General features: G+C 34.2%; 1 protein-coding gene across 4 annotated transcripts; it reads left to right on the top strand.

Annotated features, from left to right (window-relative positions):
• Positions 1-27,869, top strand: cbfa2t2 (CBFA2/RUNX1 partner transcriptional co-repressor 2). 4 transcript variants are annotated; one of them, XM_067373626.1, is made up of 11 exons: positions 1-138; positions 11,984-12,127; positions 13,045-13,286; positions 13,368-13,457; positions 20,434-20,615; positions 22,047-22,291; positions 22,374-22,459; positions 23,477-23,684; positions 24,975-25,043; positions 25,270-25,460; positions 26,819-27,869. In XM_067373626.1, the coding sequence occupies exons 2-11, from the start codon at positions 12,010-12,012 to the stop codon at positions 27,113-27,115; spliced, it is 1,728 nt and encodes a 575-aa protein (XP_067229727.1). In that variant the 5' UTR covers positions 1-138; positions 11,984-12,009; the 3' UTR covers positions 27,116-27,869. The 4 variants fall into 4 exon arrangements, with proteins under 4 accessions (XP_067229727.1, XP_067229725.1, XP_067229726.1 ...); XM_067373624.1 differs by having other exon boundaries at positions 22,044-22,291; XM_067373625.1 differs by having other exon boundaries at positions 11,957-12,127; positions 22,044-22,291.

The following is a 27,869-nucleotide window of genomic DNA, read 5'->3' as shown; positions in this document are numbered from 1 at the left end:
GACTCGGACTGCAGTGCTCACATATGTGAGAGAGTTTGAGACACATGCCTCACATATGAACGAGCGAGCATCTACACCAGAGTGATTTACATTGTTTGGAATAAGACACGAGCAGGAGCGGACTATCGTAGAGAGGAGGTGAGCTTCATCTGTGTGTGTTTCACGTCCACTAGATTTTGATGTTTTCTTCCAAATCCTGCATTCCAGATCTGCAGATATGATGTGCTTGTGTTTTTAAGAAAAGAATAACCACATCTTCAACATACAGTAGTAGTACTATGGTACTTTTATGTGTGCATTAAAGAGACTACAAACCTTTGAAAATGTGCCATGGAAAACCGGGATATCATTTATTATAAGAATTACCGTACATGAATTTCATTGGCATGATTTATATCAAAAATACCATCACTTTACTATGGTACTGCTTACAGAGACATGAAATATGTTAATCATTTAGTACCGCGGTATCATATACAATTAAGTAATGGTTTAAAAATACACACATGCACTGCTATCATAGTCCATCTGGTTAGTGCATCTAAATTATTACATTAATGTTATATTATATGTTGCATTATTATTATTATACTATATGATTAAAATTATAATAATATGAATATGCACATTTACTTTGTTTTTTTTTTGTACACTGTAAAAAAAAGAATTAAAAAAGTAAGTTTGCCTGTTCATTGAAATTAAAAAATTGAGTTAATGCAACAAAGGCGATTGGTTTAATCAACAGAAACTCAAAATATTATGTTATCTGAACCACATTCATTATTGAAGTTGATTTGACAAAAGAAAAAAATGTTAATGAATCATGAAAATATTGTCATGGAAAACCTGGAATAATGTAATAAAGTGATTTTTGGTCAGTCGTGGAAATGAATAACATCATGGAAAGTGTTTCTGCTTCTCTCTAAAATGTTTCATCATCTAGAACTGTGTGTAATCTCTATAAAAAGAGTTTTTGGGTCCCGGATCCACGTGGCAGAAGCTTCAGGTGTGATGAACTGTGCTGAGATGCCAGCTGGAGGAGAGAGCTTGAGTTTTAACTACAGCGTCATTAAATGAACCTGCTTTAACTCTCCTTTAACTTGATCTCACTTTCATGTGGGATGGAGGGACAGATCAATCAATGAAACAATTAGGAATTAAAAGGTTAGCGATTCAGAAAGACAGATGTGTTGTTGCTCGGGAGACTCAATCTAAGATCCTTCAGGAGAAATAAAAACTTGTTGTCATGCAGTGAGAATATAGTGCTGTAAATCATGTTTGATTCGACTCTGGCAAGCCCGAGCTCAGTTTTAGATCTTTTGAAACTCATTGTACTTCAGTTTTGAGATGTTAAGAGGTCTTCTCAGGACTGACGTCCGTCTCTGAGTGTTTCTGTGTGTTTCTGCAGCTCTGCTGTGTGTCACTTTAACACAATCTACAGCCACGTTCTGACAGACACACAGCAGAGGACGACTGCACACCGTCATCCTGACAGCACACTGTGTGTGTGTGTGTGTGTGTGTGTGTCTTTTTTCCCTGTAGACTTGCTGTCTGCTTTTCTGTACAAACTCAGAGCTTTGGACTGGAATTCAACTTGTGCCTAAAGCACATTTTATCACCATTTTTAGTGTTTTATCTCATTACTTTGCTTAAGACACTTACAAAATGACTGTACTTTAGTAGAGTGATGATATTAGTTCATAATACTATAGTATTTTTATATACCACTACAGTTCAAAATATTGGTGTTGCACTTGGTATGTTTTTGAGTCTCTTCTGCTCTCCAAGGCTGCATTAATTTGATCAAAAATACATCGAAAAATTTTGAAAAATTATTACTATTTAGAATAGCTTTATTTTATTTGAATATGTTTTAAAATGTAATTTATTCATGTGATGAAAAGCTGAATTTTCAGCATCGTTACTCCAGTCTTCAGTGTCACATGATCCTTCAGAAATCATTCTAATTTTCAAAATTAATGCATCGTTGTTGAATTATATTTTGAATTATATTTTATTTTATATGTTCTGTTTTAAGTTTAATTTTAGTAATTTTACTGTGTGCATTTTTAGTAGTGTCTATTTTCTTTTTATGAAGTTCTAGTTTATTGACTTAGTTATTTTAGTATTTCGACAAATTAATTTTAAGTTATATATATATATATATATATATATATATATATATATATATATATATATATATATATATATATATATATATATATATATATATATATATATATATATATATATATATATATATATATATATATATATATATAATGATTTCTGAAGGATCATGTGACACTGAAGTTTGGATTAATGATGCTGAAAAATGCAGGCTTGCTCACAGGAATATATTACAGTTTACTATATATTCACATAGAAAACAGCTGTTTTAAATTATAATAATATTTCACAATTTTTACTGTATTTTTGATCAAATAAATGCAGGCTTGGTGAGCAGAAGAGATTTTAAACATCAAAAACATAATCTTTTTATGGTACTGTAAGTTTAAATACCTATTAAGTACATCTAAAATGTGCCTTTACAATACAAACAGACATATATATATATATATATATCATGGTACATGGTACTCATGAAGAACTGTTGTATATGAATATGATGAGCCCATGTCACACACACACATCGATAGAGCAGCTGTTGAGTAACGCTGAAGGCAGGAAGTTCCACATTAGCTCTGCTGAAGCAACGCTAACCGTCATCTTGTCATCAGGACAGCAACGGATCCGACCGATTAGCCTTAAAACAACCGTTTTACTGTTGCGTGTGATGGAGGTGTGTGTGCGGCCGGCACTCAATCACACCATTGTCCCGCTTCACTCCCACTCGCCGTTAAAACCTTTGACCTCCTGTGTGGTCTGAGGGTCTGTCGGACATCAGAACAGTCACGAGTAGCCCTAGTGAAGACGTAGCGCTGGGTGGCTTGTGCTCGATGACCCTGAACTGCACTTTGTGGAGGTCCTCAGGGGCCCTGAAGGAGTCGAGCTAGAGACGTTTTGTCTTTAAGGGCCCCATAATTAGAGAAGATCTAACGGAGCTTGTATGTGAGAGCGGTGGTATCAGAAGCGTGGTACTTTTGGTATTTACTTTGGTACTAAATGAGTTTACATCATTCTCCTAAAAGAGTAACATGGTAAAAAAAAAAAAAAAAAAATTAAAAAGCACAATACATTTTTTTTTGTGTGTCTTTTCTTTTTTGTCAACTTTTCTTGACACACAAAAAGTCATTTTTTGTACTAATTAATATTTTTGATTTTATTTTAATATTTTTAAATTGTATGATACATTTGAGTCATTTTGGTATGTTCTTTTATCATCATCATTATTATTATTTAAATATTTCTGTTTATCTTTATTTTTAGTTTAAGTTTTACTAATTTTATTATGTGCTTTTGTCATTTTAATATATTTATATTTAACTTTATTTTTAATTTTATTTTAGTTTTAGTAATTTATTTTTAGTTCTTCAACTTTACCTTTTACATCTAATATTTCTATTTTATTTTATTTTATTTCAGCCATTTTACAATTTTTTTTAAATATATTTGTGGCAAACTTTTCTTGAAAAAGTAATTTTAGTACGATTTAATGTACTAATGAATTTATTTTTATATTTTTAATTTAATTTTATTTGTTTTAGTCATTTTGGCAACTGCTTTTATTATTATTATTATTATTAATTTAATATATCTGTTTAAATTATTTAAAGTAATTTTATTATGTGCATTTGTCATTATTTTTATTTTATTTCAGTTTTAGTTTTAGCTTTTGCATTTGCGGCTAACTTTTGCATCTAATATTTATATTTTATTTTATTTCAGCCATTTTGTTCATTTTTTTTCTGTCAAACTTTTCTTGAAAATGTAATTTTAGTAATATTTATTGTACTAATTAATATTTTGAATTTGTTTTTATTTTTATATTTTTACTTTTATGTTAAGTTTTGGATAAAAGCATCTGCCAAATGAATAAATGTAAGTTTTAGTTATTTTGGTATGTAATTTTATATATTTTAATATAATCAATATCATTATATATTTAAATGCATAAAAGTGCATTATATGCATTTATATATTTAAATATTTCTGTTTAACTTTATTTTTAGTTTAAGTTTTAATAATTTAATTATGTGCTTTTGTCATTTTAATATATTTATATTTAACTTTTATTTTTAATTTTATTTCAGTTTTAGTAATTTAATTTTAGTTCTTTGACTTTAACTTTTGCATATAATATTTATATTTGATTTTATTTCAGCCATTTTTAAAAATAGTTTTAGTTAACAATAACAACAGTGACAGGTATCAGTTAGTACTCTGATACACACCGTGGTACTGTTTGATTTCCATGGCATTTAAATGCTACAGAACTCATGTCTCCATAAGTGGCAGATATGTAGTTCAGATTTCGCCGACAGCATGTTGTACATCTGGACTCGAGTGTTTGTTCTCCCACGCGTTCAGCATCAGGCCTGAGACGTGATGCAGCTGGTACAGGATAGTTTTGGCTGGAAACGGGACTGGAGACCCTGCTTACATCAGAGCAGAGAAACACTGACATTAACACTTCAACAGGCTCTTATCGAGTCAGCTTGATCTCTGTGTTTCTAAAATCAAGGGGAATGAGCCAATCAGAGCAGCTGTTGAGTGATTGATAACCCAGACAATCAATTAGTCCCACAGAGGTCAGAAGGGCAGCAATTCAATGAGCAGATGCTTCCGATGAGCCGAAGGACAGTGACACACACACACACACACACCAGATGACACAGCAGTTAACGGATATTACTGTTATCATCAGTTTGTCAATAACTGTTTCCTTCACTTAATCATGTAAATGTGCATCTAAGTGTGTGTGTGTGTGTGTGTGTGTGTGTGTGTGTGTGTGTGTGTGTGTGTGTGTGTGTGTGTGTGTGTGTGTGTGTGTGAAAGTGTGTGAAATCCTTCTCAAACAAAAACAAGCTGTAAATGCAGTCTGATGGACATACAACAGGCTGCAATGATGAAGTAGAAATAAATAAAGTGAGTTCATGCTGAAAACAAGCAAAAATATCTGGCAGCAGAAGTATATTCTCTGAAAATGTCTTGGTATGTGAAGCAAGTCAATGCATTTTGCTTTTGATTGTAAAATAAGACCAAAATACTGTATGTGTACTGTAGTATTTCAGTGTTTTTCCAAGGTACCTTGAAAAATACCACGGTAGTTTTTGTTTTTTGTACCATGTTATTGGTTTTGATAGTGTAATATGGAAACTACTCAAGTTAAAATGTCACTATTTTGAATTTGATGGTATTTTGTTGAACAATTTGGGGGTCAGTACGTTTTTTTTTTAAGAAATTAAGATTTTATTTAGCAAGGACACATTAAATTGATCAAAAGTGACAGTAAAGACTTTCTTTTCATCAAAGAATCCTGTAAAATATAATGTATCACAGTTTCCACAAACATATGAAGCTGTTTTCAACATTCATAATAATCATAAATGTTTCTTGAGCAGCAAATCAGCATATTAGAATGATGTCTGATGATGCTGAAAATTCAGCTTTGATCGCAGAAATAAATTATATTTTACAATATAATCACATAGAAAACAGCTAGTTTGAATTGTAAAAATATTTCACAATTTTTACTGTATTTTTGTTTAAATGCAGCCTTGGTGAGCAGAAGAGATTTCTTTCAAAAACATTAAAAAATCTTTCTGACCCCAAACTTTTGAACAGTGGTGTATATCACAGTATTTATAGTTTAAGTACATCTCAATGTGCCTTTACAATACAAAAGATCTAAAAGTACCAATAAATCAGTTTCTAATTAATGAATGAATTGAATTTGAATCATCTGTATCCGTTTGGCAGGTCAGTGAATGGAGTCTCAGACTATAAATGAAGTTGAAGTGAGTGGTGTTGATGAGCTCAGGGTCGAGGCGTGATGTTTTAATTGAAAAGCAGAGAGGATTTAATGTGTGCAGGCGGACGCAGCGACGTGTCTTTTGCTCTGTTGTCAGGATACACGAGGCTTCGACCTGTTGCATGCGCTGCGAGAGAGCAGCAGATGTGTGTGTGTGTGTGTGTGTGTGTGTGTGTGTGGACTGATAGGCACCAGGTGCAGCTTTTGTTTTGCCTTTCTTTCTTTAACTCTCCCTCCTCCTCCCTCTCCTCCTGTCAAACTCCTATTTCCCTCCCTCCCTCCCCACAGGAACTTTTTACTGCTCAGATGTTTCAGATGTTTCTTTCAGAGACTTAATGGAGTTATATCGGTTATGTTTCTTCAACTTCAAATAAAATACATTTAAATGAACACAGAGAGCAGCTCAGATCATATTGAGATTTGAGTGCAGGGGTCTGAGATCATTTTATAAATGCATTTTATTATTTGCGTTTAGTATTATTTGAGCTGTTTGCGACCCATCAGCAAAAAGTCATGTCACATGCATAATCATGACCAATCATCTACATTATGGATCATTGGTGTGACTTCAGAGAACTCGAGCACATCACAATAGTAGTAATGTGTATTATTATTATTATTTATATGTATGTAATTACAGCAATTTATTTGAAACAACTCAATTGTTATATATCATTTTAAACAAAGACAGTCTGGGATTTTAAATCAACTTTGTGCCTCATGTTCACAACCAAATCTTCTAGAGTTGCATTAAACATTTCGTGATGTTTCATTATAGGTTGTAGATAGATCCAGAAATGAATTGAGAATGCCTGAACAATTCATGAATTTGGATTCAATTTGAATTTGAGGTGTAATTAATTTATTAATGTTATTATTAAATTGATTAATTATGCAATTCATTTAAATTCATTGAAATTGATATCACTTTTAATGGATGGATGGATGGATGGATGGATGGATGATGGATGATGGATGGATGGATGGATGGATGGATGGATGATATATGGATGGATGGATGGATGGATGATAAATAAATGGATGGATAGATGGGCGTATGATGGATGGGTAGATGGATGGATAAATGGATGGATGATAGATGGATTGATGGATGGAGGATGGATGGATGATTGATGGATTGATGGATGGATGATGGATGGAGGATGGATGGATGGATGATTGATGGATTGATGGATGGAGGATGGATGGATGGAGGATAGATGGATGGATGGATGATAAATGGATGGATGGATGGATGGATGATAGATGGATTGATGGATGGATGATTGATGGATGGATGGATGATTGATGGATGGATGATGGGTGGAGGATGGATGGATGGAGGATAGATGGATGAATGGATGATAAATGGATGGAGGGATGATAGATGGATTGATGGATGGATGATGGATGGATGGATGGATAGATGATGGATGGATGGATGGATGATAAATGGATGGATGGATGATGGATGGATGATAAATGGATGGATGGATGGATGAATGGATGATAAATGGATGGATGGATGATGGATGGATGAATGGATGATTGATGGATGGATGGATGATGGAGGATGGATGGATGGAGGATAGATGGATGGATGGATGGATGAATGGATGATAAATGGATGGATGGATGGATGGATGATAAATGGATAGATAGATAGATAGATAGATAGATAGATAGATAGATAGATAGATAGATAGATAGATAGATAGAATTTTAAATGAGTAGTTTTATATTTTTCCATCATTTTATTTTTGATTATGCTGTTTGCAATGCTTCATGGGATTGTAGTTCTTTCTCTCACTAAAGCTGTTAAGTTCACAGTTTTGTCTTTTTGTCACATTTTTAAGTACTTTTTTGCTCCAAATCAAAGTTTGTGTTGTTATGATTGGCTTATAACACTTTCACAAAGACTTTTTAGAAATCCCTTTGAGAGAAATGAATGAAAAAAAAACACTTCACTAAAACACTTCACACAGTAACGGACACTAATGCAAATATACAAAACATTCCTAACCTTTTTCTGAAGCATTTAAGAAGATTTTTATTCTGAGTGTCTCGTGAATCCAGAGCCCTGATCTAGAGGAGACGCTTGTGAGATCACCAGGGTCTTTATTTATCCTCAGGAGAAAAAGCAGAAAATCTCCATTTAATGTCTAGATAGAAACAGTTGAGGAAATTTGGTTAGTGGTTTTTCTTCTGCGGTGGGATTTGGACACAGGTGACTGTTGGAGACTCCAGCTGTCCGTTCGCTCCCCCATCAGCTCCATATGGTGGAAGAACAGAAGGAGACGGAGGGGGAAGGGGAACAGAAACATCCGTCCCAGCTCTTTCTCTTTCTTTCTCTCTCTCACACACATAATGATCTGATAGCTTAACCCTTTTGTGTCCGTGGCTGGAAGGGTTTGTTTTGCTGATGTGAGGCTGGAGGCGGTGCGGCTCTCTGCACTATTGTCCTGCTCTCTTTAAATGATTTCTAAACACTCGGTTTGGCTGCATTGAAGCGCTTTTAATGGAAATTCATATATCATTTTAAACAAAGACAGGCCGGGCTTTTAAATCAGCTCTGTGTGCCTCAATGTTTAACGTTTTGGGGGAGTAAACCTCTTTCAGATGGGTTTGGTTATATTTTCAGAGTCGGCACATGTGTTCACAACCAAATTAGATGTTTTAGGAGAAATCAGGGATATATTCATATCCATCTTCTTGTCAGAAACCATTACTGGCTGTAAAGGTTCCTGAGTTGAATCAAAAAGTTCTTGATGTTTCGTTATAGGTTGTAGATAGATCCAGAAATGAATTGAGAATGCCTGAACAATCTGAATTTAGATGATAGATCCTGTCATTAAACACATGATCATGCAGTTGTTTGTTCCTTTTAGTTTAAAGCAGTTTATCAGAATCTATTAGAGGTTTGACGACATCATGAGATGAGTCAGGTGACCAGCTATTGACAGTGACATTTAATAGCTGTAATGCTCTTTACTTCAGCTTTATGAGTGTGAGCCGGGGCTGTGACAGGTGGCAGTCAGAGGAAGCTGCTCGTTTGCTGTTAGCAGATCAATATTGATCCGCACAGATATATCCCAGAGCTAACAGACCCGTGTACTCTCCCGCACGGATCCGCACCGCAGCTGTGTGTTCACCGGCAGGAGGAAGTGTGTTTAATGTGTGTGTGTGCTGGACTCAGGTGGAAGGCAAGGATGCTTTCAATTCACTGACTGATAACCAAAGTCTCCACACCTGCCATGTGTCCGTGAGACCTCAAAAAACACTTGTATCAACAGTTAGAATATTTTTATAAGCATTCATTTTTTTTTATTTTAGCTATGCATAATTATGCATAAATGCATAAAATATGCATAAATGACTAAATAAAACAATAACGTTTTTGCGTTTCATGCATATGCACGAAATAAAAAATATAGTAATATTTATTTGTTTATGCATAAATGCATAAAATATGCATAACATGCATATGCATAAACATAAAAGAGTAATACTTTTGCATTTAAGCATATTATGCATATTTTATGCATAAACATAAATATTACTATGTTTTTGTAGAGCATATGCAAACATATTTATATTCAGTAGAATTTAACAATATGCACACACAGTTGATAAAATAATATGAATTTTTATTATACACAATATTTAAACAAACAAAAAAAGAAAATATTTGATAATAATATGGTTGATTAAAAAAACTTCTGGCTTTATTGATAATCTGAAAATGGCCAAATATTGGCTGACCGATCAGTCTGGTGATATTTTGATCTGTAATATCTTATAATGAATGTGTGTTCAATCCGAATTAATGCGATTTTAAAGTCTCAAACTTATTTTAGAGTCTTTACCAGTGAAACTGTACAGTGTCAGTAGTTCTCCACAGGTGTGATGATAATCTCTGCTAACAGACGGAGGATACGGGAGGGTTTGTGTACATCCTATGGTGTGGCACAAACCCAAATGGCTGGGCTTCCTGTTTCTCCCAGTCCTTCCCGCGTTCCCACTTCCTGCCTCCTAGGAAGGAAACAGGTGTACATAGAAGGAAAAAAAAAGATGGCATATGATTTTTCAGTCAGGCATTAAGAGGGGCAGCCTGAAGGACCCGGAGCGGGGCTCAGGTGCGCTCACAAACCACAAGATTTGTCTATGTGTCCGTGCAAAAGTGTGTCACACCTGTGACTGCGGCACTTTCGATTAGTGCATTAAGATGATGATTCTGAGGCTCACGGTCACAATAAAAGCACATTTAAAAGAGAATGACATTCAGTGCAATAAATGAAACAAGCTTAAACTACAGATTACAACTGTATTTTATTTTCTTCATGCAAAAAAGAATTGATGATTTTCCACTGATTTGAAGCATGTCAACATTTGTCATATTTCTTTGTTTATATGAGATTAATTTCAGTAAATGCAATGCGCCTGAAATGCAGAATACAATGTAACAGTTTATTTTCTTTATGCAAAATATAATTGCTTAGATTTGATATGAGATCTTCTTTTATATGAGATTCATTTTAAAAAACACAATACAATGCAATTGTCATTTAGAATGCAAATTATCATTGCTTTTTTCCCATTTTCACACAGAAATGTGGTTTTATTTCTATTTTATATATATATTTTTAGTGATTTTATTTTTTTATAATTTAATGCACTACTCAAACATATATTTTACAGTAGTATAGTATATAAGTATATAAACTAGGGTTGTCAAATCGATTAATCATGATTAATCATATCTAAAGTAAAAGTTGGTGTTTATTTAATATATGTGCATGACTGCATGTATATATATTATGTATTATGTGTGTGTGCATGTCTGTTATATATTATATAAACAAACTTTTATGTTAGATGCGATTAATCGTGATTAATCGATTTGACGGCACTAAATAATCAACATAATAGCATATTAAACATATCTGACACAACATTTTAAAGGATTTCTTGACAATTGGGCAACTCTTCTGCTACGTGTCGGACTCCTTCAATATGTCGTCTGTGTATCGCCACTGCAATGAAACGTACAAATGGAGCGCTATAACAATCCCATTAAAAGCCGCCTTACTTTTCATTGTTAAGTGGAGAGGCCCATTTAAAAACTATACGGCGTAATCCCTCATGGAGAAACGCATTCACTGCATTAGTTTCCCATGAATAAACATTAAACAAAACACGCTTTTCACCCGGAGAAGCCCCGTCCGCCTATGAAAAGTCGTCTGGTAAGAAGCGTTTCATGACCTTTGACAACTCGATCTGTGTAGGTCTATTAGCCGCCTTTGTAAAAGCGTCTTCCGCGGTCTGATATACTCGAAATGAGGCCGATAGCTTCTCTCACGGCTCTTTTAGAACAACAGCACCTCTGATCTACGACTTTTGGGCCTGGTGGTCCATTCAAAAGCAGAAAGTATGCGTTTAGCCCTTGACGGCTTTTGTGAAGCCTAGTTAGCAAGCGTGAAATGGCCCGATTCTCCATTCTTAAGCGGCCTCAATGATCACCCTTTCTTTCCCGAGGACAAAACCTGGTTCATTTGCACTTCAGCTGCCGGGACTCCACGGTTCTTAAACAAGGGCAGAAAACATCTGGTGTGCACCAGAAAGGAGATGATGATGGGTTTAGTATGGTTGTGAGGGTTAAGATTAGAAATGTGTGCCACTTTTAGAGGTTTGGGCTCAATTGGATTGTCGAGGTCTCTTTAAACATGAATTGCATATCAATGCATCAATTGCATATCAATGCACGAGACACACTGTGTGCTTAGGAATATCCAAATTCAGTCGTTTGCATTTGTGCTTTTCTGTTAATGATTGTAGAGACGATGAACTTTTGGTGCCTGTGCAAGATGGAAATGGTTAAGAAATGAGAGGATCGAGTTCTTTCTTTTATGTCAGTCCAAATGAGATCAGAGATGTTCTTATTGGATTTTAATGGAAATCTTGACATGAACAAACAGGAACCTTCTTGATTGCAAAGAAAATAAGTGATGTGTCAATCTCCAGCTCATCGTCTCTGGCTCTGGTTTTCAGACAGCTCAGAGAAGAACGTTCCTGCCATGCCCGGATCCCCAGTGGATGGAAAGACTCATTCCAGACCAACCGTCTCCGTCATGCCCCCTCTGCCCTCCATCAACCCCAGCGGACCTCGTCCGGCAGCGTTCTCCACCACAGCATGTGAGACTCATTCAAACCTGCATGCTATCTGTACTATATAGTATGTGACATTGGCATACCATGCTACTTTTAGTATTTGAATTTTCAGCATGAATGGAATAACTGAAAAACTTATTGCATTTCCAAATTTGCAGTATGCAGTGTGTAGTATGCTATGTGCTTCACTTGACCTTCCATTCCCAGAGTGATGAATAAACCAGAAGTGATTAGCCATGTGACAACAATGTGGCATACTAGTTTTCTAAAATTTTAATTGTGGAATCATACATTTTGTTCCGTGTACTATTTTTAGTAGGCCGTATATACTGAGAAATGTTCCATAATATCCACCCCTAATGATAAAGGAGACAAGATTTTGACAAGTCCACTTAAAGTTTATTAAGGGGACCTATAATTTCACAAGATGTAATGGAAGTCTCTGGTGTCTCCGGAATTTGTGTGTGAAGTTTCATCTCAAAATCCCTCACAGATCATTTATTACAGCTTGTCAAATTTGCCCCTATTTGGGTGTGAGCAAAAACACGCCATTTTTGTGTGTGTCCCTTTAAATGCAAATGAGCTGCCAGAAGAGGGCGGAGCTTTAACAGCTCAACAACAACAAAGCTGGAGAATCTTACGCAGCCAAAATGAGGATTGTCAGTAACGGTGTTACACAAGCAGCATGTGACAATGACCTTTGTGTATGTGTGATAGGATGTCACGATACTAATGTACAATCTTAGTACATACTCAAAACGTTAAAACTGAAAAAAATTACCCAAAACTTAAACCTAAATAGTAATAAAAACCTTAAACTAAAATAAAAACTAAAAACATAATATAAAGTCTAATTTAAAATAAGCATAGTATATAAATAATGCGTTTTCCGATCATTGCTAACATTATCACAAGCCTAACCACATTCCCTGTTTGTGCAGTGACCAATGGGATCAGTCATTCCCCGCCGATGCTCAACGCCGTTCCCTCGCCACCTCAGCGCTACAGCAACGGGCCGTCATCATCATCTTCCTCTTCGCTGGCCAATCAGCAGCTTCCAGCCACCTGCGGCGCGCGGCAGCTGAGCAAACTCAAGCGCTTCCTCACCACGCTGCAGCAGTTCGGCAACGACATCTCGCCCGAGATCGGAGAGAGCGTCCGAAACCTGGTGCTCGCGTTGGTGGTACGTCTATAACACACATGTCTGCATGAGCAGAGTTTGATCGTATGTGGAAGGGGTTAAAAAGCATCTTTTTTCCCACAGAATTCCACTGTCACCATTGAAGAGTTTCACTCCAGACTGCAAGAAGCCACAAACTTCCCCTTGAGGCCGTTCGTCATACCATTCTTAAAGGTAAATGGCCAGTAAAAGAGTAGTTGTGCTTGTTTCTGAATGTTCTCTTAAGTTTTTTAACCCCTTTAAGCTCTGAAGGCATTTTTAGAGTTGTTTTCTTGCGTACAAAAACTCAAGTTTAAGTCCAAAACAATTTTGCTTGTTGTATACTACTCCATAAGACCTTTCAAATGACATATGACACATGACTGTCTGAGCTTTATGATTTTTTTTGACATATTACAGTACATCAGTGGTCTCAAACTCAATTCCTAAAGGGCCACAGCTCCAACTCACACCTGTTTGGATGTTTCTAGTAATCCTGAAGACTTGATTAGCTGGATCAGGTGTGTTTGATTAGGGTTGGAGCAAAACTATGCAGAGCTGTGGTCCTCCAGGAATTGAGTTTGAGACCAGTGAAAAATTGGGTCACTCTCACGAAATCTGGTCTCCATTAGGACCCCAAGCGATCCCATTGGCTGCATCCGAAAACCTAGGCAGCTGACTTGCTGCCTCGCTGCCCTATCAGGCAATGACTTGTAAGGCATCGTTCGTGCATGAAGGCACCTGATTTCGGACAGAAGGATCATCTTAGGATGATCATTAACTAACAGTTTGGGGAGACCCGATTTCGAGTTTTAAAGAGTTAAATGTTTCAAAAACCAAGTTATGTGAATGTTAAGGAAACATTATTAAAGACAAGATAACTTACCAGAAAACAAATGTTCTGGAAGAACTTTGAGAAAACGTTGCTTGAATGTTAGGCAAAGTTCAGAGATCGTTCCCTGTTAGCTGGGATATTAAAACTGTTTATAGGATAAAACATGCAAAGCTGCTTGAATTCGACGTTTTTCAAATACCATGGATGATTAACAGAGAAAGTGTAAGGTATCTAATATTTCCTTTGGTAATTTATGGAGGAGACTGAGACTTCCGAGAATTCCAGGCAGTCGGAAGTGTGAAACACGACTATAAACCGTTGCAGGTTGTTTTTACGGGGCCTGCGCAGCATATGGAGCTCGGCAGCGGTTGACACAGTTGTCCGGGAATATTTGCCGGCGCAAAACAAGAGAACATGAATGACAGGAGGCATATGTGAGAGCAGGAAGTTAATCATGAACAGAGATGTTTGTCGTACTTGTAATAATAAAAAATAGGGATTCTTGTTCTGGGTTTAAAAAACATTTTAAAGCATTCCAGACCATCATGTTTAATATATTCTGTGAAAACAGAAATGTTATGATTATCATCAGTACTAAATTATTTTGTGATTGTGATAGCATCAGTAAATATGACAAATACAACTAAAATCAGAACCATTTATATCATTTAATACAAAGCAAAGCAATACCTCATGCATGTATTTATGTTTTATTTAATAAAATCATTTTATCAAACTGGTTCATTGAAATTATCAAGCATCCTAGTCTTGGGCTGAATCCCAAATCACATACTATATGCTAGGCGAAAAACAGTATGTGACAAAAGAAGTATGTTCCAGAAAAATTCCCCTACTTCAGGTGATATTCTGAAGTGTGCATATGATGGACACTTTACTATCCCATGAGGCCATGGGAGAGAGTTTATGAATGGCAGTGAAGCGTCAAAACTGATAGGTCACATGATAAGGGCAACATGGCGAATGTAGTGTGTCCACCATTACGAAAATGAAGTTTATTCATTAGTATACTTCTTTAAAAATGAAAATAAGAAAGTATATACTTAAAATTGCACTTAAGTATACTTAACTTGTACTGACAGAAAAGTGCAAGTATATTTGGCCTACTAAAATCCCCAGAGTTAAATCAACTCTGCTCAGAGAACATATGGTCCCTCTCTATATAGAGTTAAAATAACACTGAAGCACAGTTAAAGTTAATGAGATAATATGCTGTTAGTGGAGTTGTTTAATCAGATCTTGAGAGATTTAATGACTTTTATCTTCAGTTGAGTTCATCTAAGACTGTTAGTTGTAGTTCTTGTGTTTCTCTTCAGTGATTCTGCTTGTTAACAGCAGGCGTTCATCACTAATGCACAATCATTACTTAATTATCTCATTAACTTTAACTCTGCTTCAGTGTTACTTTAACACTATAGAGAGGGACCATATGTACTTTGAGCAGAGTTGATTTAACACTGTGTACTCAATCTTTTGAACAAGATATAATTAAAAGTATAATTATTTTAAGTACACTTGGCTTGTAGTTGTGTTTACTCTTTTGATTGAGTAGCTTATTACATACATAGTTTTACATACTGTCTTATAAAGTTGTGAACTAGTTAAAGTTACACTTAAATGTATACTTTATATACTAAAAAGTGGGCCAATTTAGTCCTAAGCAGTATTGAAATAGTACACTTACAAGTATACTACTAGTACATTGATATTAGTATACTTACTACATAAATATACTTAAAAATGTACTCGACATCCATCGGAAAATTAACACATTGATGAATGATATTGGCATAATTGATGTATGGAGAGATCTATACCCGAATACTAAGGATTATACACATTTTTCTCCTCCACATAATGTCTACACCAGGATAGACTATTACCTCATGTTTAATAGAGATAGGACCAGGGTGACAAGCTGTGATATTGGAACGATAGATATTAGTGATCATGCCCCAATCTACCTAACAGTAAAACTAGATAATAAATCTAAGGATACTTTGTGGAAACTTAATTCGAATCTTCTTAATGATCCTTCTTTTAAAATATGTATTAAAAATGAGATTCATTCTTATTTAGAAACTAATGATAATGAAGAGGTCACACCCCCCATACTGTGGGATGCTGCAAAGGCAGTACTAAGAGGTAAAATTATAGCACTAGCCTCACTTAAAAAGAAAACTCGACAACAGGAATTAAAAAAATTACAGCATCTATTAAATTTATTAGAAAAAGAACATAAGGACAAGCAAACCCCAAAAATACTAGAACAAATAAAGAAAACAAGAAACGAAATTAATATGCTGTATACTCAAGAAATAGAGAAAAAAATTATGTTTTCTAAGCAAAAATATTACGAGAATGGATCTAAATTTATGAAAATATTGGCATGGAAATTAAAAAAACAACAAGCAGATCAAACTATATACAAAGTCAAGGATCCTATTACCAATACAATACAAACCAAACAAGGAAATATTCACGATACTTTTGAAAGGTATTATAAAAAATTATATTCTAAAATGCCTGAAGATAGAAACCAGGAGATTGATTGTTTTTTAGATACATTAGAGTTACCTACCCTTACTGATGAGCAAAATAAAACACTGATAGCAGAAATAACAGCAAATGAAGTAAAAGGGGCTATTACTAAACTAAAATCTAATAAATCTCCAGGACCGGACGGATTTACTGGAGAATGGTATAAAGTATTCCAAAAGGAATTAATACCTATTCTGGTCCGCACTTTTAATTGGGTTTTAAAGAATGCAATAGCTCCTCCATCCTGGAAGGATGCAGTTATATCTATTATTCCAAAAGAAGGCAAAGATAAGCTAGAATGTGGATCGTATAGACCTTTATCAATATTGAATGTCGATTATAGACTTTTTACATCAATTATGTCCAGAAGGATGGAGGAATTCTTACCTAACCTAATAAATCAAGATCAATCAGGTTTTATCCGTCAGAGGCAGACACAGGATAATATTAGGCGTACACTGCAAGTTATGAATTATATCAAGAAAAATAAATTAAAATCAATGATTCTAAGTCTAGATGCTGAAAAAGCCTTTGATTCAGTCAATTGGACTTATCTCTATAAGGTTCTACATAAATTTGGCTTTCACAAAGATATAATTAGAAGCATACAGGCACTCTATGATACACCAACTGCAAAAATAAAGATTAATGGTTATTTATCAAAATCATTTACATTGGAAAGGGGCACTAGACAAGGATGTCCATGGTCACCTCAACTATTTGCACTATATTTAGAACCCTTAGTACAAAGCATCAGACAGGATAAAACAATTCAAGGTATCAGTATAAAAGGAGTGGAACACAAAATAGCCTGCTATGCAGATGATATACTGATTTATCTTGGAGATCCAACCAAGTCTTTGCCTCAACTAATGAAACAACTTCAGAGTTCTGGCCCTCTTTCTGGATATAAATTAAATATTGATAAAACGGAAATAATTTCATATAATTATAATCCCCCTGTAAATATAAAAAATACATATTTGTTAAAATGGCATACAAAGTCATTTAAATATTTAGGTATCCATTTGACGAAAAATATAGAAAAATTACAAAGAAAGAATTTTGATCCACTAACTGTAAAAATCAGAGAAGATTTAGCCAGATGGAATCTAATTCCCTTTTTTAGTTTTAGCTCAAGGATTGAAGCAATTAAAATGAATGTATTACCAAAATATCTTTACCTATTCCAATGCCTACCTGTAGAAATAACCGGAAAACAATTCATAGAGTGGGATAAATTGCTTTCACGTTTTATTTGGCAAGGGAAAAAGCCCAGAGTACGCTTTAAAACATTGCAGCTTCCAAAGGATAAAGGAGGGTGGGCTCTTCCCTCATTAAAAGATTATTATACAGCAGCGCAAATTAGGACAGTGGTGAATTGGTGTGACCCACATTATAATGCTCCTTGGAAGGATATGGAAAACTATACTACAAAGAATATCCCTGTACAAGCAATATTAGCAGATAATAATTTAAGACAATATATAGATACACTAGAAGACCCATGGACAAAGCTTACTTTAAATGTTTGGGCATCTGTGATAAAAGAATTTAAATTATTGGAATATACTTCCATTTTTAAATGGATTGCTTATGATTCAGACTTCACTCCAAATCAGTCGGATAATAGATTCAAGTTGTGGACAAATAAGGGAATAACTTCTTTTTGCACAATCATTGAGAAAGGTGTAATCCTAAGTTTTCAGGTATTGAAGGAAAAGATCTCATTAGAAAATCAGGATTTTTACAGATATCTTCAGGCTCGAAGTTATTATGATAAAAAAATAAAAGGGAAACTTAAAGATAATCTTAATCCACTAATAGAATTGCTTAAAAAAGCATATACATCAGGTATTAGATATAAGATAGTCTCTCAGATATACAAGAGCTTAATAAATATGAAAAAACACTCTACAAATTATATAAAAAAGAAATGGATGACAGAAAGTGGAGTATTTTTTTTCTGATGAAGAATGGTCAACTGTATGGAAATTTCAGTGGAAATCAACTAGGTCACTAAATTGGAAGGAGTATTGTTGGAAAAACATTATTAGATATTTTATAACACCAATACAAACAGCCAAATACAATAACAACACTTCAAAATGTTGGCGAAACTGTGGATGCAATGAAGCAAATCATTATCATATATTTTGGGAATGCCTACATATTCAGGAATATTGGAAAGAATTACAGGATGCTCTTGAACATATTTTTAGAAGAGACATACCTCTAGAATTCAAACTACTGTATTTTGGTTGTGCTAGCTTAGAAACTATTGCAGTGGATAACAAATATCTGATGGGCGTCCTCTTAGCAGCCAGTAAGAAGGCAATCACTCGCAAATGGCTGCAACAAGAGAGACCGACATTAGATGACTGGATAGATGTGACCATTGAAATTTATATGATGGAAAAGATTACCTTTTTTGTTAACTTAAAGAGAGATGTTTTTCTAGAAAAGTGGAGGAATTGGGTTGCATATGTATCCGAAAGAAGATCAGATTTTGCTTCTATACTTAAATAGATCAAGATTAATATATAATGTATATGTTAATAATATATGTTTGTATACGTATGTAATAATCATTACCATAAGTCATTTGAGAATAGAATAAGTCACCTGAGGTTGTTAAGGATTGAGTTTAACTAAGAAACATGTTCTTTCCCTGGATGTATATAGTTTATATTTTTATTTTTCTTTATTTCTTTATTTTTATTTATTTTATTTTTTTTGCCCTTGTTGTTTTTTTTTTTGTTGTTTTTTGTTTTTTTTTTACTTATAAATAATTGTAAAAAAGGAAAAGAAATTATATTTTGAAATAATCGAACAAACCTAAAGTACAAATCATACTAAAACACAGCAAGTAATTGTTCATAACTGCATTTGATAAAACATTTTGTGATCGTAATGAGCATTATGTAAACTGAAATATATTGTGTTGTGATTGTACTGAAATGAAAGATCAAAATAAACACAAAATAGCAAAAAAAAAATGTACTCGAACATTACTTAAGTATACTTAATAAAATGAACTTGAAGCATAATACTTTTTTGTAAAGGCAGATTACAGTCATACTACACACATTCATACTAGATAGAACACTTGTGAAGTAATTACTTATTCAAAATAAGTATCTGTCATCGCCTGTAGTCTTTAACAGTCGCCTGTAGTCTTTGCGGTGTCAGATTTTGTCGCCGCTACTTCTTTGACGTGTGCTTGATGTGTCACGGCCTGAGAGAGAGAGATGTGTACATTAATTTATGGTTACAGTATTTTCCCCTTGTGTTTGCCAGATGGTTTAACAGTCTGATATTCTTCATATGCTCACATTAGTAATCAAACTCACATGCTCAACATATAAGAAATGGAGCGCCGAGTCTGTTTTGTTTCATCTTGGCGATTGTTTCTCTTCCTCATTTCCATCCTCCTGCGGCTGAAGTGTTTTTGCATGAACGATTTATGGACTATTTTGATGAGATGTTGGTGAAAATGGCGGTCTGGAGCTGTAATAGTGAGCAGAACATGCAATGACGCTGAGCAGATGCCTCAGGCGAAGGCTGCTTTGAGTTCTCATGTGAGCCGTGGCTCCTCTGAGTCTGTCGAGGAAGAAATCTTTTTGACCTTTATCTCCACTCTTATCAGGAAAAATGCAAAAAATGTGGCGGTCATTGATCAGTTTAGACCACTTGCTTACAAAGTGGGTTTGATTACTAGCAATTTTCCATTTAGTTGATGCTTGTTATGCAGTGATATTTGTGTCCTCCACATAGGCCAACCTGCCCTTACTGCAGAGGGAGCTGCTGCACTGCGCTCGGGCCGCCAAACAGACTCCAGCGCAGTATCTGTCCCAGCACGAACACCTCCTGCTCAGCACCACCGTCCCGTCACCGGCCGACTCCTCCGAACTCCTGCTGGAGCCCAATGACAGCAGCAAACGGCACAGTCCTAACCGGTATGAGCACATGCACACATGCTCATATATATGTTTATTCACATGCCATGATGTTTACATTAGCACCTCAAAACTACCATGATATTACAGTGACATGAACTAAAAACATGGTATAATGTCCAAAAAACATGGAATGACCGCAGTGATTTTTGTAAGTGAAAAACATTTTGGTGTAGAAAACATTTTTTCCTCAGAAATCGCTAGTAAATTTCACAATTAATGGCAAGTAAGACATTGAATTCAGCATGAAAATTTAAAGTTGAAAGACTGAAATAGTATTTTATTGTAAAACGTCTTTTCTTCTTTATTTACAACTTCTAAAAACCTTCTTTTTTAAGTTAGGTATCAGATAACATTATACATTAATATATATGGCTATTCACATGCCATGATGTTTGTATTAGTACCGCAAGGTATCTCAAAAAATACCATGATATTACTGTGACAAAAAACATGGTATTTCCATGGTACCATGACCAAAAAAAAAACATTTTATCCTATTGTACATGTGAACATTTACATGGTGGTATAATGTCCAAAAAATATTGAATGACCGTGGTGATTTTAGTAAGTGAAAAAAATTCGGTGTAGAAACAATTTTTGCTCAGAAAATGATAGTAAATTTCACAATTAATGGCAAGTAAGACATTAAAGTAATAGAAGTAGAAAGACCGAAATAGTATTTTATTGCATATATATATATATATATATATATATATATATATATATATATATACTAATGGTGCCTCAAAAAATACCATGATATTACTGTGACAAAAATATCCAAAAAGCATGGTATTTCCATGGTACCATGACCAAAAAAACATTTTATGCCATTGCACATAAGAAAATGTGAATATGTATGTCCATAAACATGGTATACTTTTTTTTATGTGCATTTTTCGAACTTATTTTGTCTTTATTGTAGTATGAGATTTTTCTGCATTACAATAATGAGTTTCATTGGCGAATGTTCTTAATTTTCATAATTTTACAATGCAAAAACACTAAAAATAGGCTTAATCAAAAGCAAATCAGTGTTATTACTAACCAAAATTATTAAAACATTTTCAGTGATTGAAATTAAGCTGAATCGTTATAAGCTGAATAAATGTTAAATAAAAAACATAAACATACTATTTCAGTCTTTCTACTTCAAAATGTTGTGCTACTTTCCATTTCTTTTGTGAAATACTAGCAATTTCTGTGAAAATAGTTCTAAAGTAAATCCTACACCAATTTGAGTTTTTTCAGTGTGTTATGAGGATTATTTACCATTGTGCTTTGATATATGACATGGATCTGAATGGTTACCATATACATATATCATGGTATTTACTGTAGGGTTCTTCAGAATTGTCATAGTACAGGTCCAAAAACCATGGTGCTTTTCTAAGTGATTTGTTATTTTGTTATTATTCACTCCAGAAGTAAAGAGAATGGCTTTCACGAGCGGCCTCCCGCCTCCCTGGAGCCTCCTGCCAAACGAATCTGCACCATTAGCCCCGCCCCCAGACACAGCCCCGCCCACCCGCTCCAGCTCCCCACCCAGATCCACCCGACTCCGCCCCCTCTGCAGCACTACGCTCTGGATGACATCAGCACACCTCAGCTGTACAGAGAACCACACCGGATCCTGGAGCTGAGGGAGCTGAAGGACAGGCCGCGGCTGCCAGGTGCTGACCGACGGCAGCTTGAGTGTAAGGTTACTTTTAAACTTCTCGTGAATTTCTGACATGTTTTTGTTGCCATTTTCAGGCAGTAACGGAGGCTACCGTGAGGAACCTGTTGACCACAGACTGACGGAGAGAGAGTGGGCTGAAGAATGGAGACATCTGGATCATGTGAGAATGGATTTATTAATGATTCTTACAAAAAATACTGTGCTGATACCACGGTACAGTAGGGATATTAGACAGTGAATCTCACAAATCTCAGTGTATTTCACTTGAAAATCAAGAATAAAATAAGAAATTGTATTTATTTATTTTTTTTCTATTATGATATTTATTAATATTTTTAAGCTTTTATTTTTAGGTTTTAATTTTCAGTTTTACGTGATTTTTAAGATTTTGTCATATTTTTTTTATTTATTTTTGTTTTAATATTTCTATTTAGCTGTAATTTATTTATATTTTCTTTTTAGTAATTAAATACGGAAGAGGATTAGGGCCAAGCAATAATAAAAAAATGAAACCATCTCCAGATTAAAGTTGTTAAATTTCGAGAAAAAAGTCGAGATAAAATGTTGAGAATAAACTCGTTAAATTACAAGTAAAAAGTCTTTAGATTATGAGAACAAATTTGTAATTTAACGAATTTGTTCTTGTAATTTAATGACAATTTTCTCATAATTTATTCTCAACATTTTATCTTGACTTTTTTCTCGAAATTTAACAAGATTTTTTCTCGTGATTTAATGAGTTTATTCTCAACATTTTATTTCGACTTTTTTCTCAAAATTTAACAACTTTAATCTCGAGATGGTTTTATTTTTATTATTGCTTGGCCCTAATCCTCTTCCATAATTAAATGTATTTTATGTTTGTTTAATATTTTTGTATCTAATATTTATTCAGCTTATAATATTTCATCTTTATTTCAATAAATGAAAATGTTTTAATAATTTTAATTACTGATTTTTCCTATTTTTAGTGTTTTTGCATTGTAAAATTGTGAAAATTAAGAACTTTCTCCAACGAAACTCATTATTGTAATGCAAACACATCTCATTCTTTAGTGCAAAATGTATATCATTTAAACTGAACTATTTCATCATCAGATTTATATATATATATGAATTTATGACATACATACTAAATTTCATGTGTACTAAGTTTTTCTGTCATCTCTGGTTGCAGGTGTTGAATTGCATTGTGGACATGGTGGAGAAAACGCGGCGTTCGGTGAGCGTTCTGCGGCGCTGTCAGGAGTCGGACCGCGAGGAACTTAATTACTGGCGACGACGCTCGAATCCACACGACGACGGACGCAAGAACGGGACGACATCAGGGAATATTCCCTTCTCCAAGACACACAGCCCTCTGTCAGCAGAGGGAATCAACACAGGTGAGTCGTTTAGTGTCCAGAATCATTTCAAGCACAAACTGTTTGAACTTTGGCCCCATTTTGTCACTGAGCTTCACTGTCACTGCCAGACTTCAAGAGATGCAATTAAATTTAAGCTCATATTGCAGAATTGGAGGATAAATATATATATATATATATATATATCCTCCAATTACAATACACACTCCAATACACTAATATATTTGAGCTTCATAAACAAGAAAAGGATGTAGACTTCATCAAATATGAGACAAATTATATATATATATGTATGTATATGTATGTATATGTATGTATATATATATGTATATATATATATATATATATATATATAAGCAAAAAAAGATTGCTGTTAACTAAAACTATTTAAAAAAAAATGTTAAGTTGAAATAAAGCTGAATAAAATAATATAAATATAAATGGAAAAACATTAAACTTTAATTGATTGAAAAAAATAACTGAAATAAGTTGAAGCACTATAATTATTACCTGGAATGAATAAAAAATAAAACTGAACTAAAGCTAAACCTGAAATAAAAATAAATTAAACCTAAATATTAATATTGAAAAAAAGAAAGAAAAACTAATAAAAAAGATGAAAGCACATAACATTACCAAAACTTAAACTTAAACTAAAAAAAAAAAAAAAAAGGTTTATAAATATTACTAAAATTTTTTCATTTTTATTTTTTTTATCTATTTATTTTTTATCTAATATTTATTTAGCTTATAACATTTCAGCTTTATTTTAATAAATGAAAATGTTTTAATAATTTTATTTAGTAATAACACATATTTTCTTTAAGAAAATGCACCTATTTTTTATAAATATTACTAAAATAACAAAAAGACATTATCAAAAAAGGCATAATCAGGGGCTCATTTAGAAAGCACAACCAGACTTTGAGAGATGCATTTAAATTTAAGCTCATTTTTCAGAGTTTAAATCAACTTCCCCCTAGTGGTGGTGTGGTTAACTACAGTACTAACATCACCTAGTAACTCATCCTCTCCTAACAAAGTCATGTGTGTGTGTGTGTGCGTCTCTATATAAGAGTATTTGTGTGTGTGTGAGCCTGCTGATCGAGCAGGTGTTGTGTATTTGGGTCCAATCTGAGGGAATGTCGTCTCAAACGCTGATATCTGGCTGTGTTTCTCAACGCCATCTGTGACCAAACGCTGCCCAAGAATCACGAAGCGGCCCGTCCTCTCTCGTGCTTCCATATCTGTTCCTCCTGCATGGTTTTGATGGTAATTTGCTCCTAATATCTTTGTTTTTCTCTCACACAGACTCTCAGAGGGATCTTCCCCTGCGCTCCAGCTCTGGCTACGTGCCTGATGAGATATGGAGGAAAGCCGGTAAGGGCGACAACCCAGATGCACCCTGGGAAACCTGTTTTCTCCCCTACCACCTGTTCCTCAGTCTCCTGTCTCATTAATCACACTTTCAGAAATGAAACGAGCTCTTTGTTCAATATTGATAAATTTACAAGAAAATGCAATGCATGAAACTCATCGAACATTCAAATTCTCTACAGAAGTTTATTATTCAGCTCAAGTTTTGTTCTCATCCGATCTTCTGCAGAGGAAGCGGTGAACGAGGTGAAGAGGCAAGCGATGGACGAGGTGCAGAAGGCCGTCGCCGAGGCCGAACAGAAAGCTTTCGAGATGATCACAGCCGAGAGAGCCAAGATGGAGAAAACCCTCGCTGAGGCCAAGAGGAAAGCCACCGAAGACGCCATACAGGTCATCAACGAGCAGGAGGACTCCAGTGAGGTGAGGTTCACGCTGAACCTTTCTAAATTCACCGAGCAACCTAATAAACCAGCAATGCATCATGAATATTTAAACTGGGTCAGGCTTTTCTATGCAAATGAGGCTCATTATAATACAAACATTAGTGCTGTTTGCCTGACCAAATCAACACTGAACTATTACCACCCACACAAACCTGCTGGTATACAATTTCAAATCAAAATTTGGTGCTAAAATAAAAAATATCACTATTAGCGGGCATATATTAAATTTACAAACATTATAGTATTTTATAAAATATTAAATTACAGTATTATAGACTACTGTTCAAATATTTGTTTTTTTTTAATGTTTTTTAATAAAGAAGTCTCTTCTGCACACCAAAGCTGCATTTATTTGATCAAAAATACATAAAAAAAATGTGAAATATTATTATGATTTAAAATAGCAGTTTTCTATGTGAATATATAGTAAAGTGTAATTTATTTTGTTGATGAAAAGCTGAATTTTCAGCATCATTACTCCAGTATTCAGTATTCAAATGATCATTCAGAAATCATTCTAATATGATTATTTGCTACTCAAGAAACAAGATAAAATAAATACTATATATATATATATATATATATATATATATATATATATATATATATATATATATATATATATATATATATATATATATATATATATATATATATATATATATATATATATATATAATATATACATATATATAATATATATATATATGTATATATGATATAATTAAAAACTATATACATAAGATCAAGTAAATACTATATATATATGATCAAAAAATACTATATATATATATATATATATATATATATATATATGATCAAATAAATACTATATATAATATATAAAAGATTAAATAAATACTATATGTACATATATGATCAAATAAATACTATATATATAAGATCAAGTAAATACTATATATACTACAAAAGAGATTAAATAAATACTATACATATATGATCAAATAAATACTATATATATAACTAAGATCAAGTAAATACTATATATACTACATAAGAGATTAAATAAATACTATACATATATGATCAAATAAATACTATATATATAACTAAGATCAAGTAAATACTATATATACTATATAAAAGATTAAATAAATACTATATATACATATATGATCAAATAAATACTATTTATATATATATATATAAGATCAAGTAAATATAAAAGATCAAATAAATAATATATGTCTTTAAATCAATTTAATGCCTTTTTGCAGAATAATGGTATTTATAAAAGTGTGAATTTAATATCGTAATGTTTATATATTTATATTGTAATAATGACCATAAGTCATGTGTCTGTGTGGTTGTCAGTGCTGTTGGAACTGCGGTCGTAAGGCGAGCGAGACGTGCAGCGGCTGTAACGCGGCGCGATACTGCGGCTCCTTCTGTCAGCACAAGGACTGGGAGCGACATCATCTCATCTGCAGCCCGGGGCTCCAGACGCAGCCCAAACCCATGTCCGCCCTGAGCGCACGCATCCTGGCCAAAGCCCCCGAGAGCGGCCCCGTCCCCAGTCCCGGCCTGGAGAAAACCTCCAACACCTCCAGAGCGTCCACACCATCCACACCAGCGTCCTCCTCCTCCACCCCGGACGCCAGCGGACACTAGCGGAAAAGACGATTGTAATTCACCAGGATATTCAGACGCATTTCTTGCGAGTCTATTCACTTCTAACCGACAGGACGACGTGTTTTTGGCTTATCTGGTGCAGATCTTCTGGTGATTGGTTTCACCCGCACAAACTGTTGTCAGTGTTACGTGAGCGTCTGTTTGTTTGTGTGCGTGAGTGTGTGTTTCTGTAAATATCAGAGCAATATAAAAGTGATGGATTCACCAAAGCTGTCAATGCTGTGACATGTTTCGTTCCTGTTCCAGACTTTATTAAATGACAATATTATCAGAGAATCGGTACTTTAGTGCATCAGATGTGCACTGTATGTACAGTAAGTGTGTTATAAACCCTGGTCTGAAGGGACCAGTTTTGATCAGGGTCCGTTTGTACAATCTTCATCTTCAGATCCGACCGGTATAAAGACATAAAAACCACCAGACCAGGTCTAGTGTGAACCGGTCAACACGCAAAACTCTAAAATCTCAGGAGGATATGTACATAATTTGATGTTTGTGCCACATGTAGAGAGTCAAGGGTTCGGTGAGTCTGTTTCTTTTCTTTTATTTCTTCAACTACCTTCGTTTCGTACGGTACACCACATGTTGATTTATTTTTTCATTATCAGAATGTGTAAAATATAACGGTGCAAGAGAATCTTTATTTTGTGAACTACTCTGTGACATTCATTTTTTTCCCTTCAAGAATTCTTGAATATTGGTATGAAGTAGATATTAAAAAATAAAGACATTA

Source organism: Chanodichthys erythropterus, chromosome 21, assembly GCF_024489055.1.
Source record: "Chanodichthys erythropterus isolate Z2021 chromosome 21, ASM2448905v1, whole genome shotgun sequence".
NCBI lineage: Eukaryota > Metazoa > Chordata > Actinopteri > Cypriniformes > Xenocyprididae > Chanodichthys > Chanodichthys erythropterus.
The sequence above is the reverse complement of the archived record's forward strand: the minus strand, read 5'-3'. Positions and strand labels throughout refer to the sequence as shown.

Excerpts from the sequence above, each read along its gene's own strand:
- cbfa2t2 (XM_067373624.1), top strand. The coding sequence starts at position 12,010 with ATGCCCGGATCCCCAGTGGATGGAAAGACTCATTCCAGACCAACCGTC. Across the intron at positions 22,460-23,476 it reads AATGGAGACATCTGGATCAT|GTGTTGAATTGCATTGTGGA; the intron begins GTGAGAATGGAT and ends CTCTGGTTGCAG. Across the intron at positions 25,044-25,269 it reads TGAGATATGGAGGAAAGCCG|AGGAAGCGGTGAACGAGGTG; the intron begins GTAAGGGCGACA and ends GATCTTCTGCAG.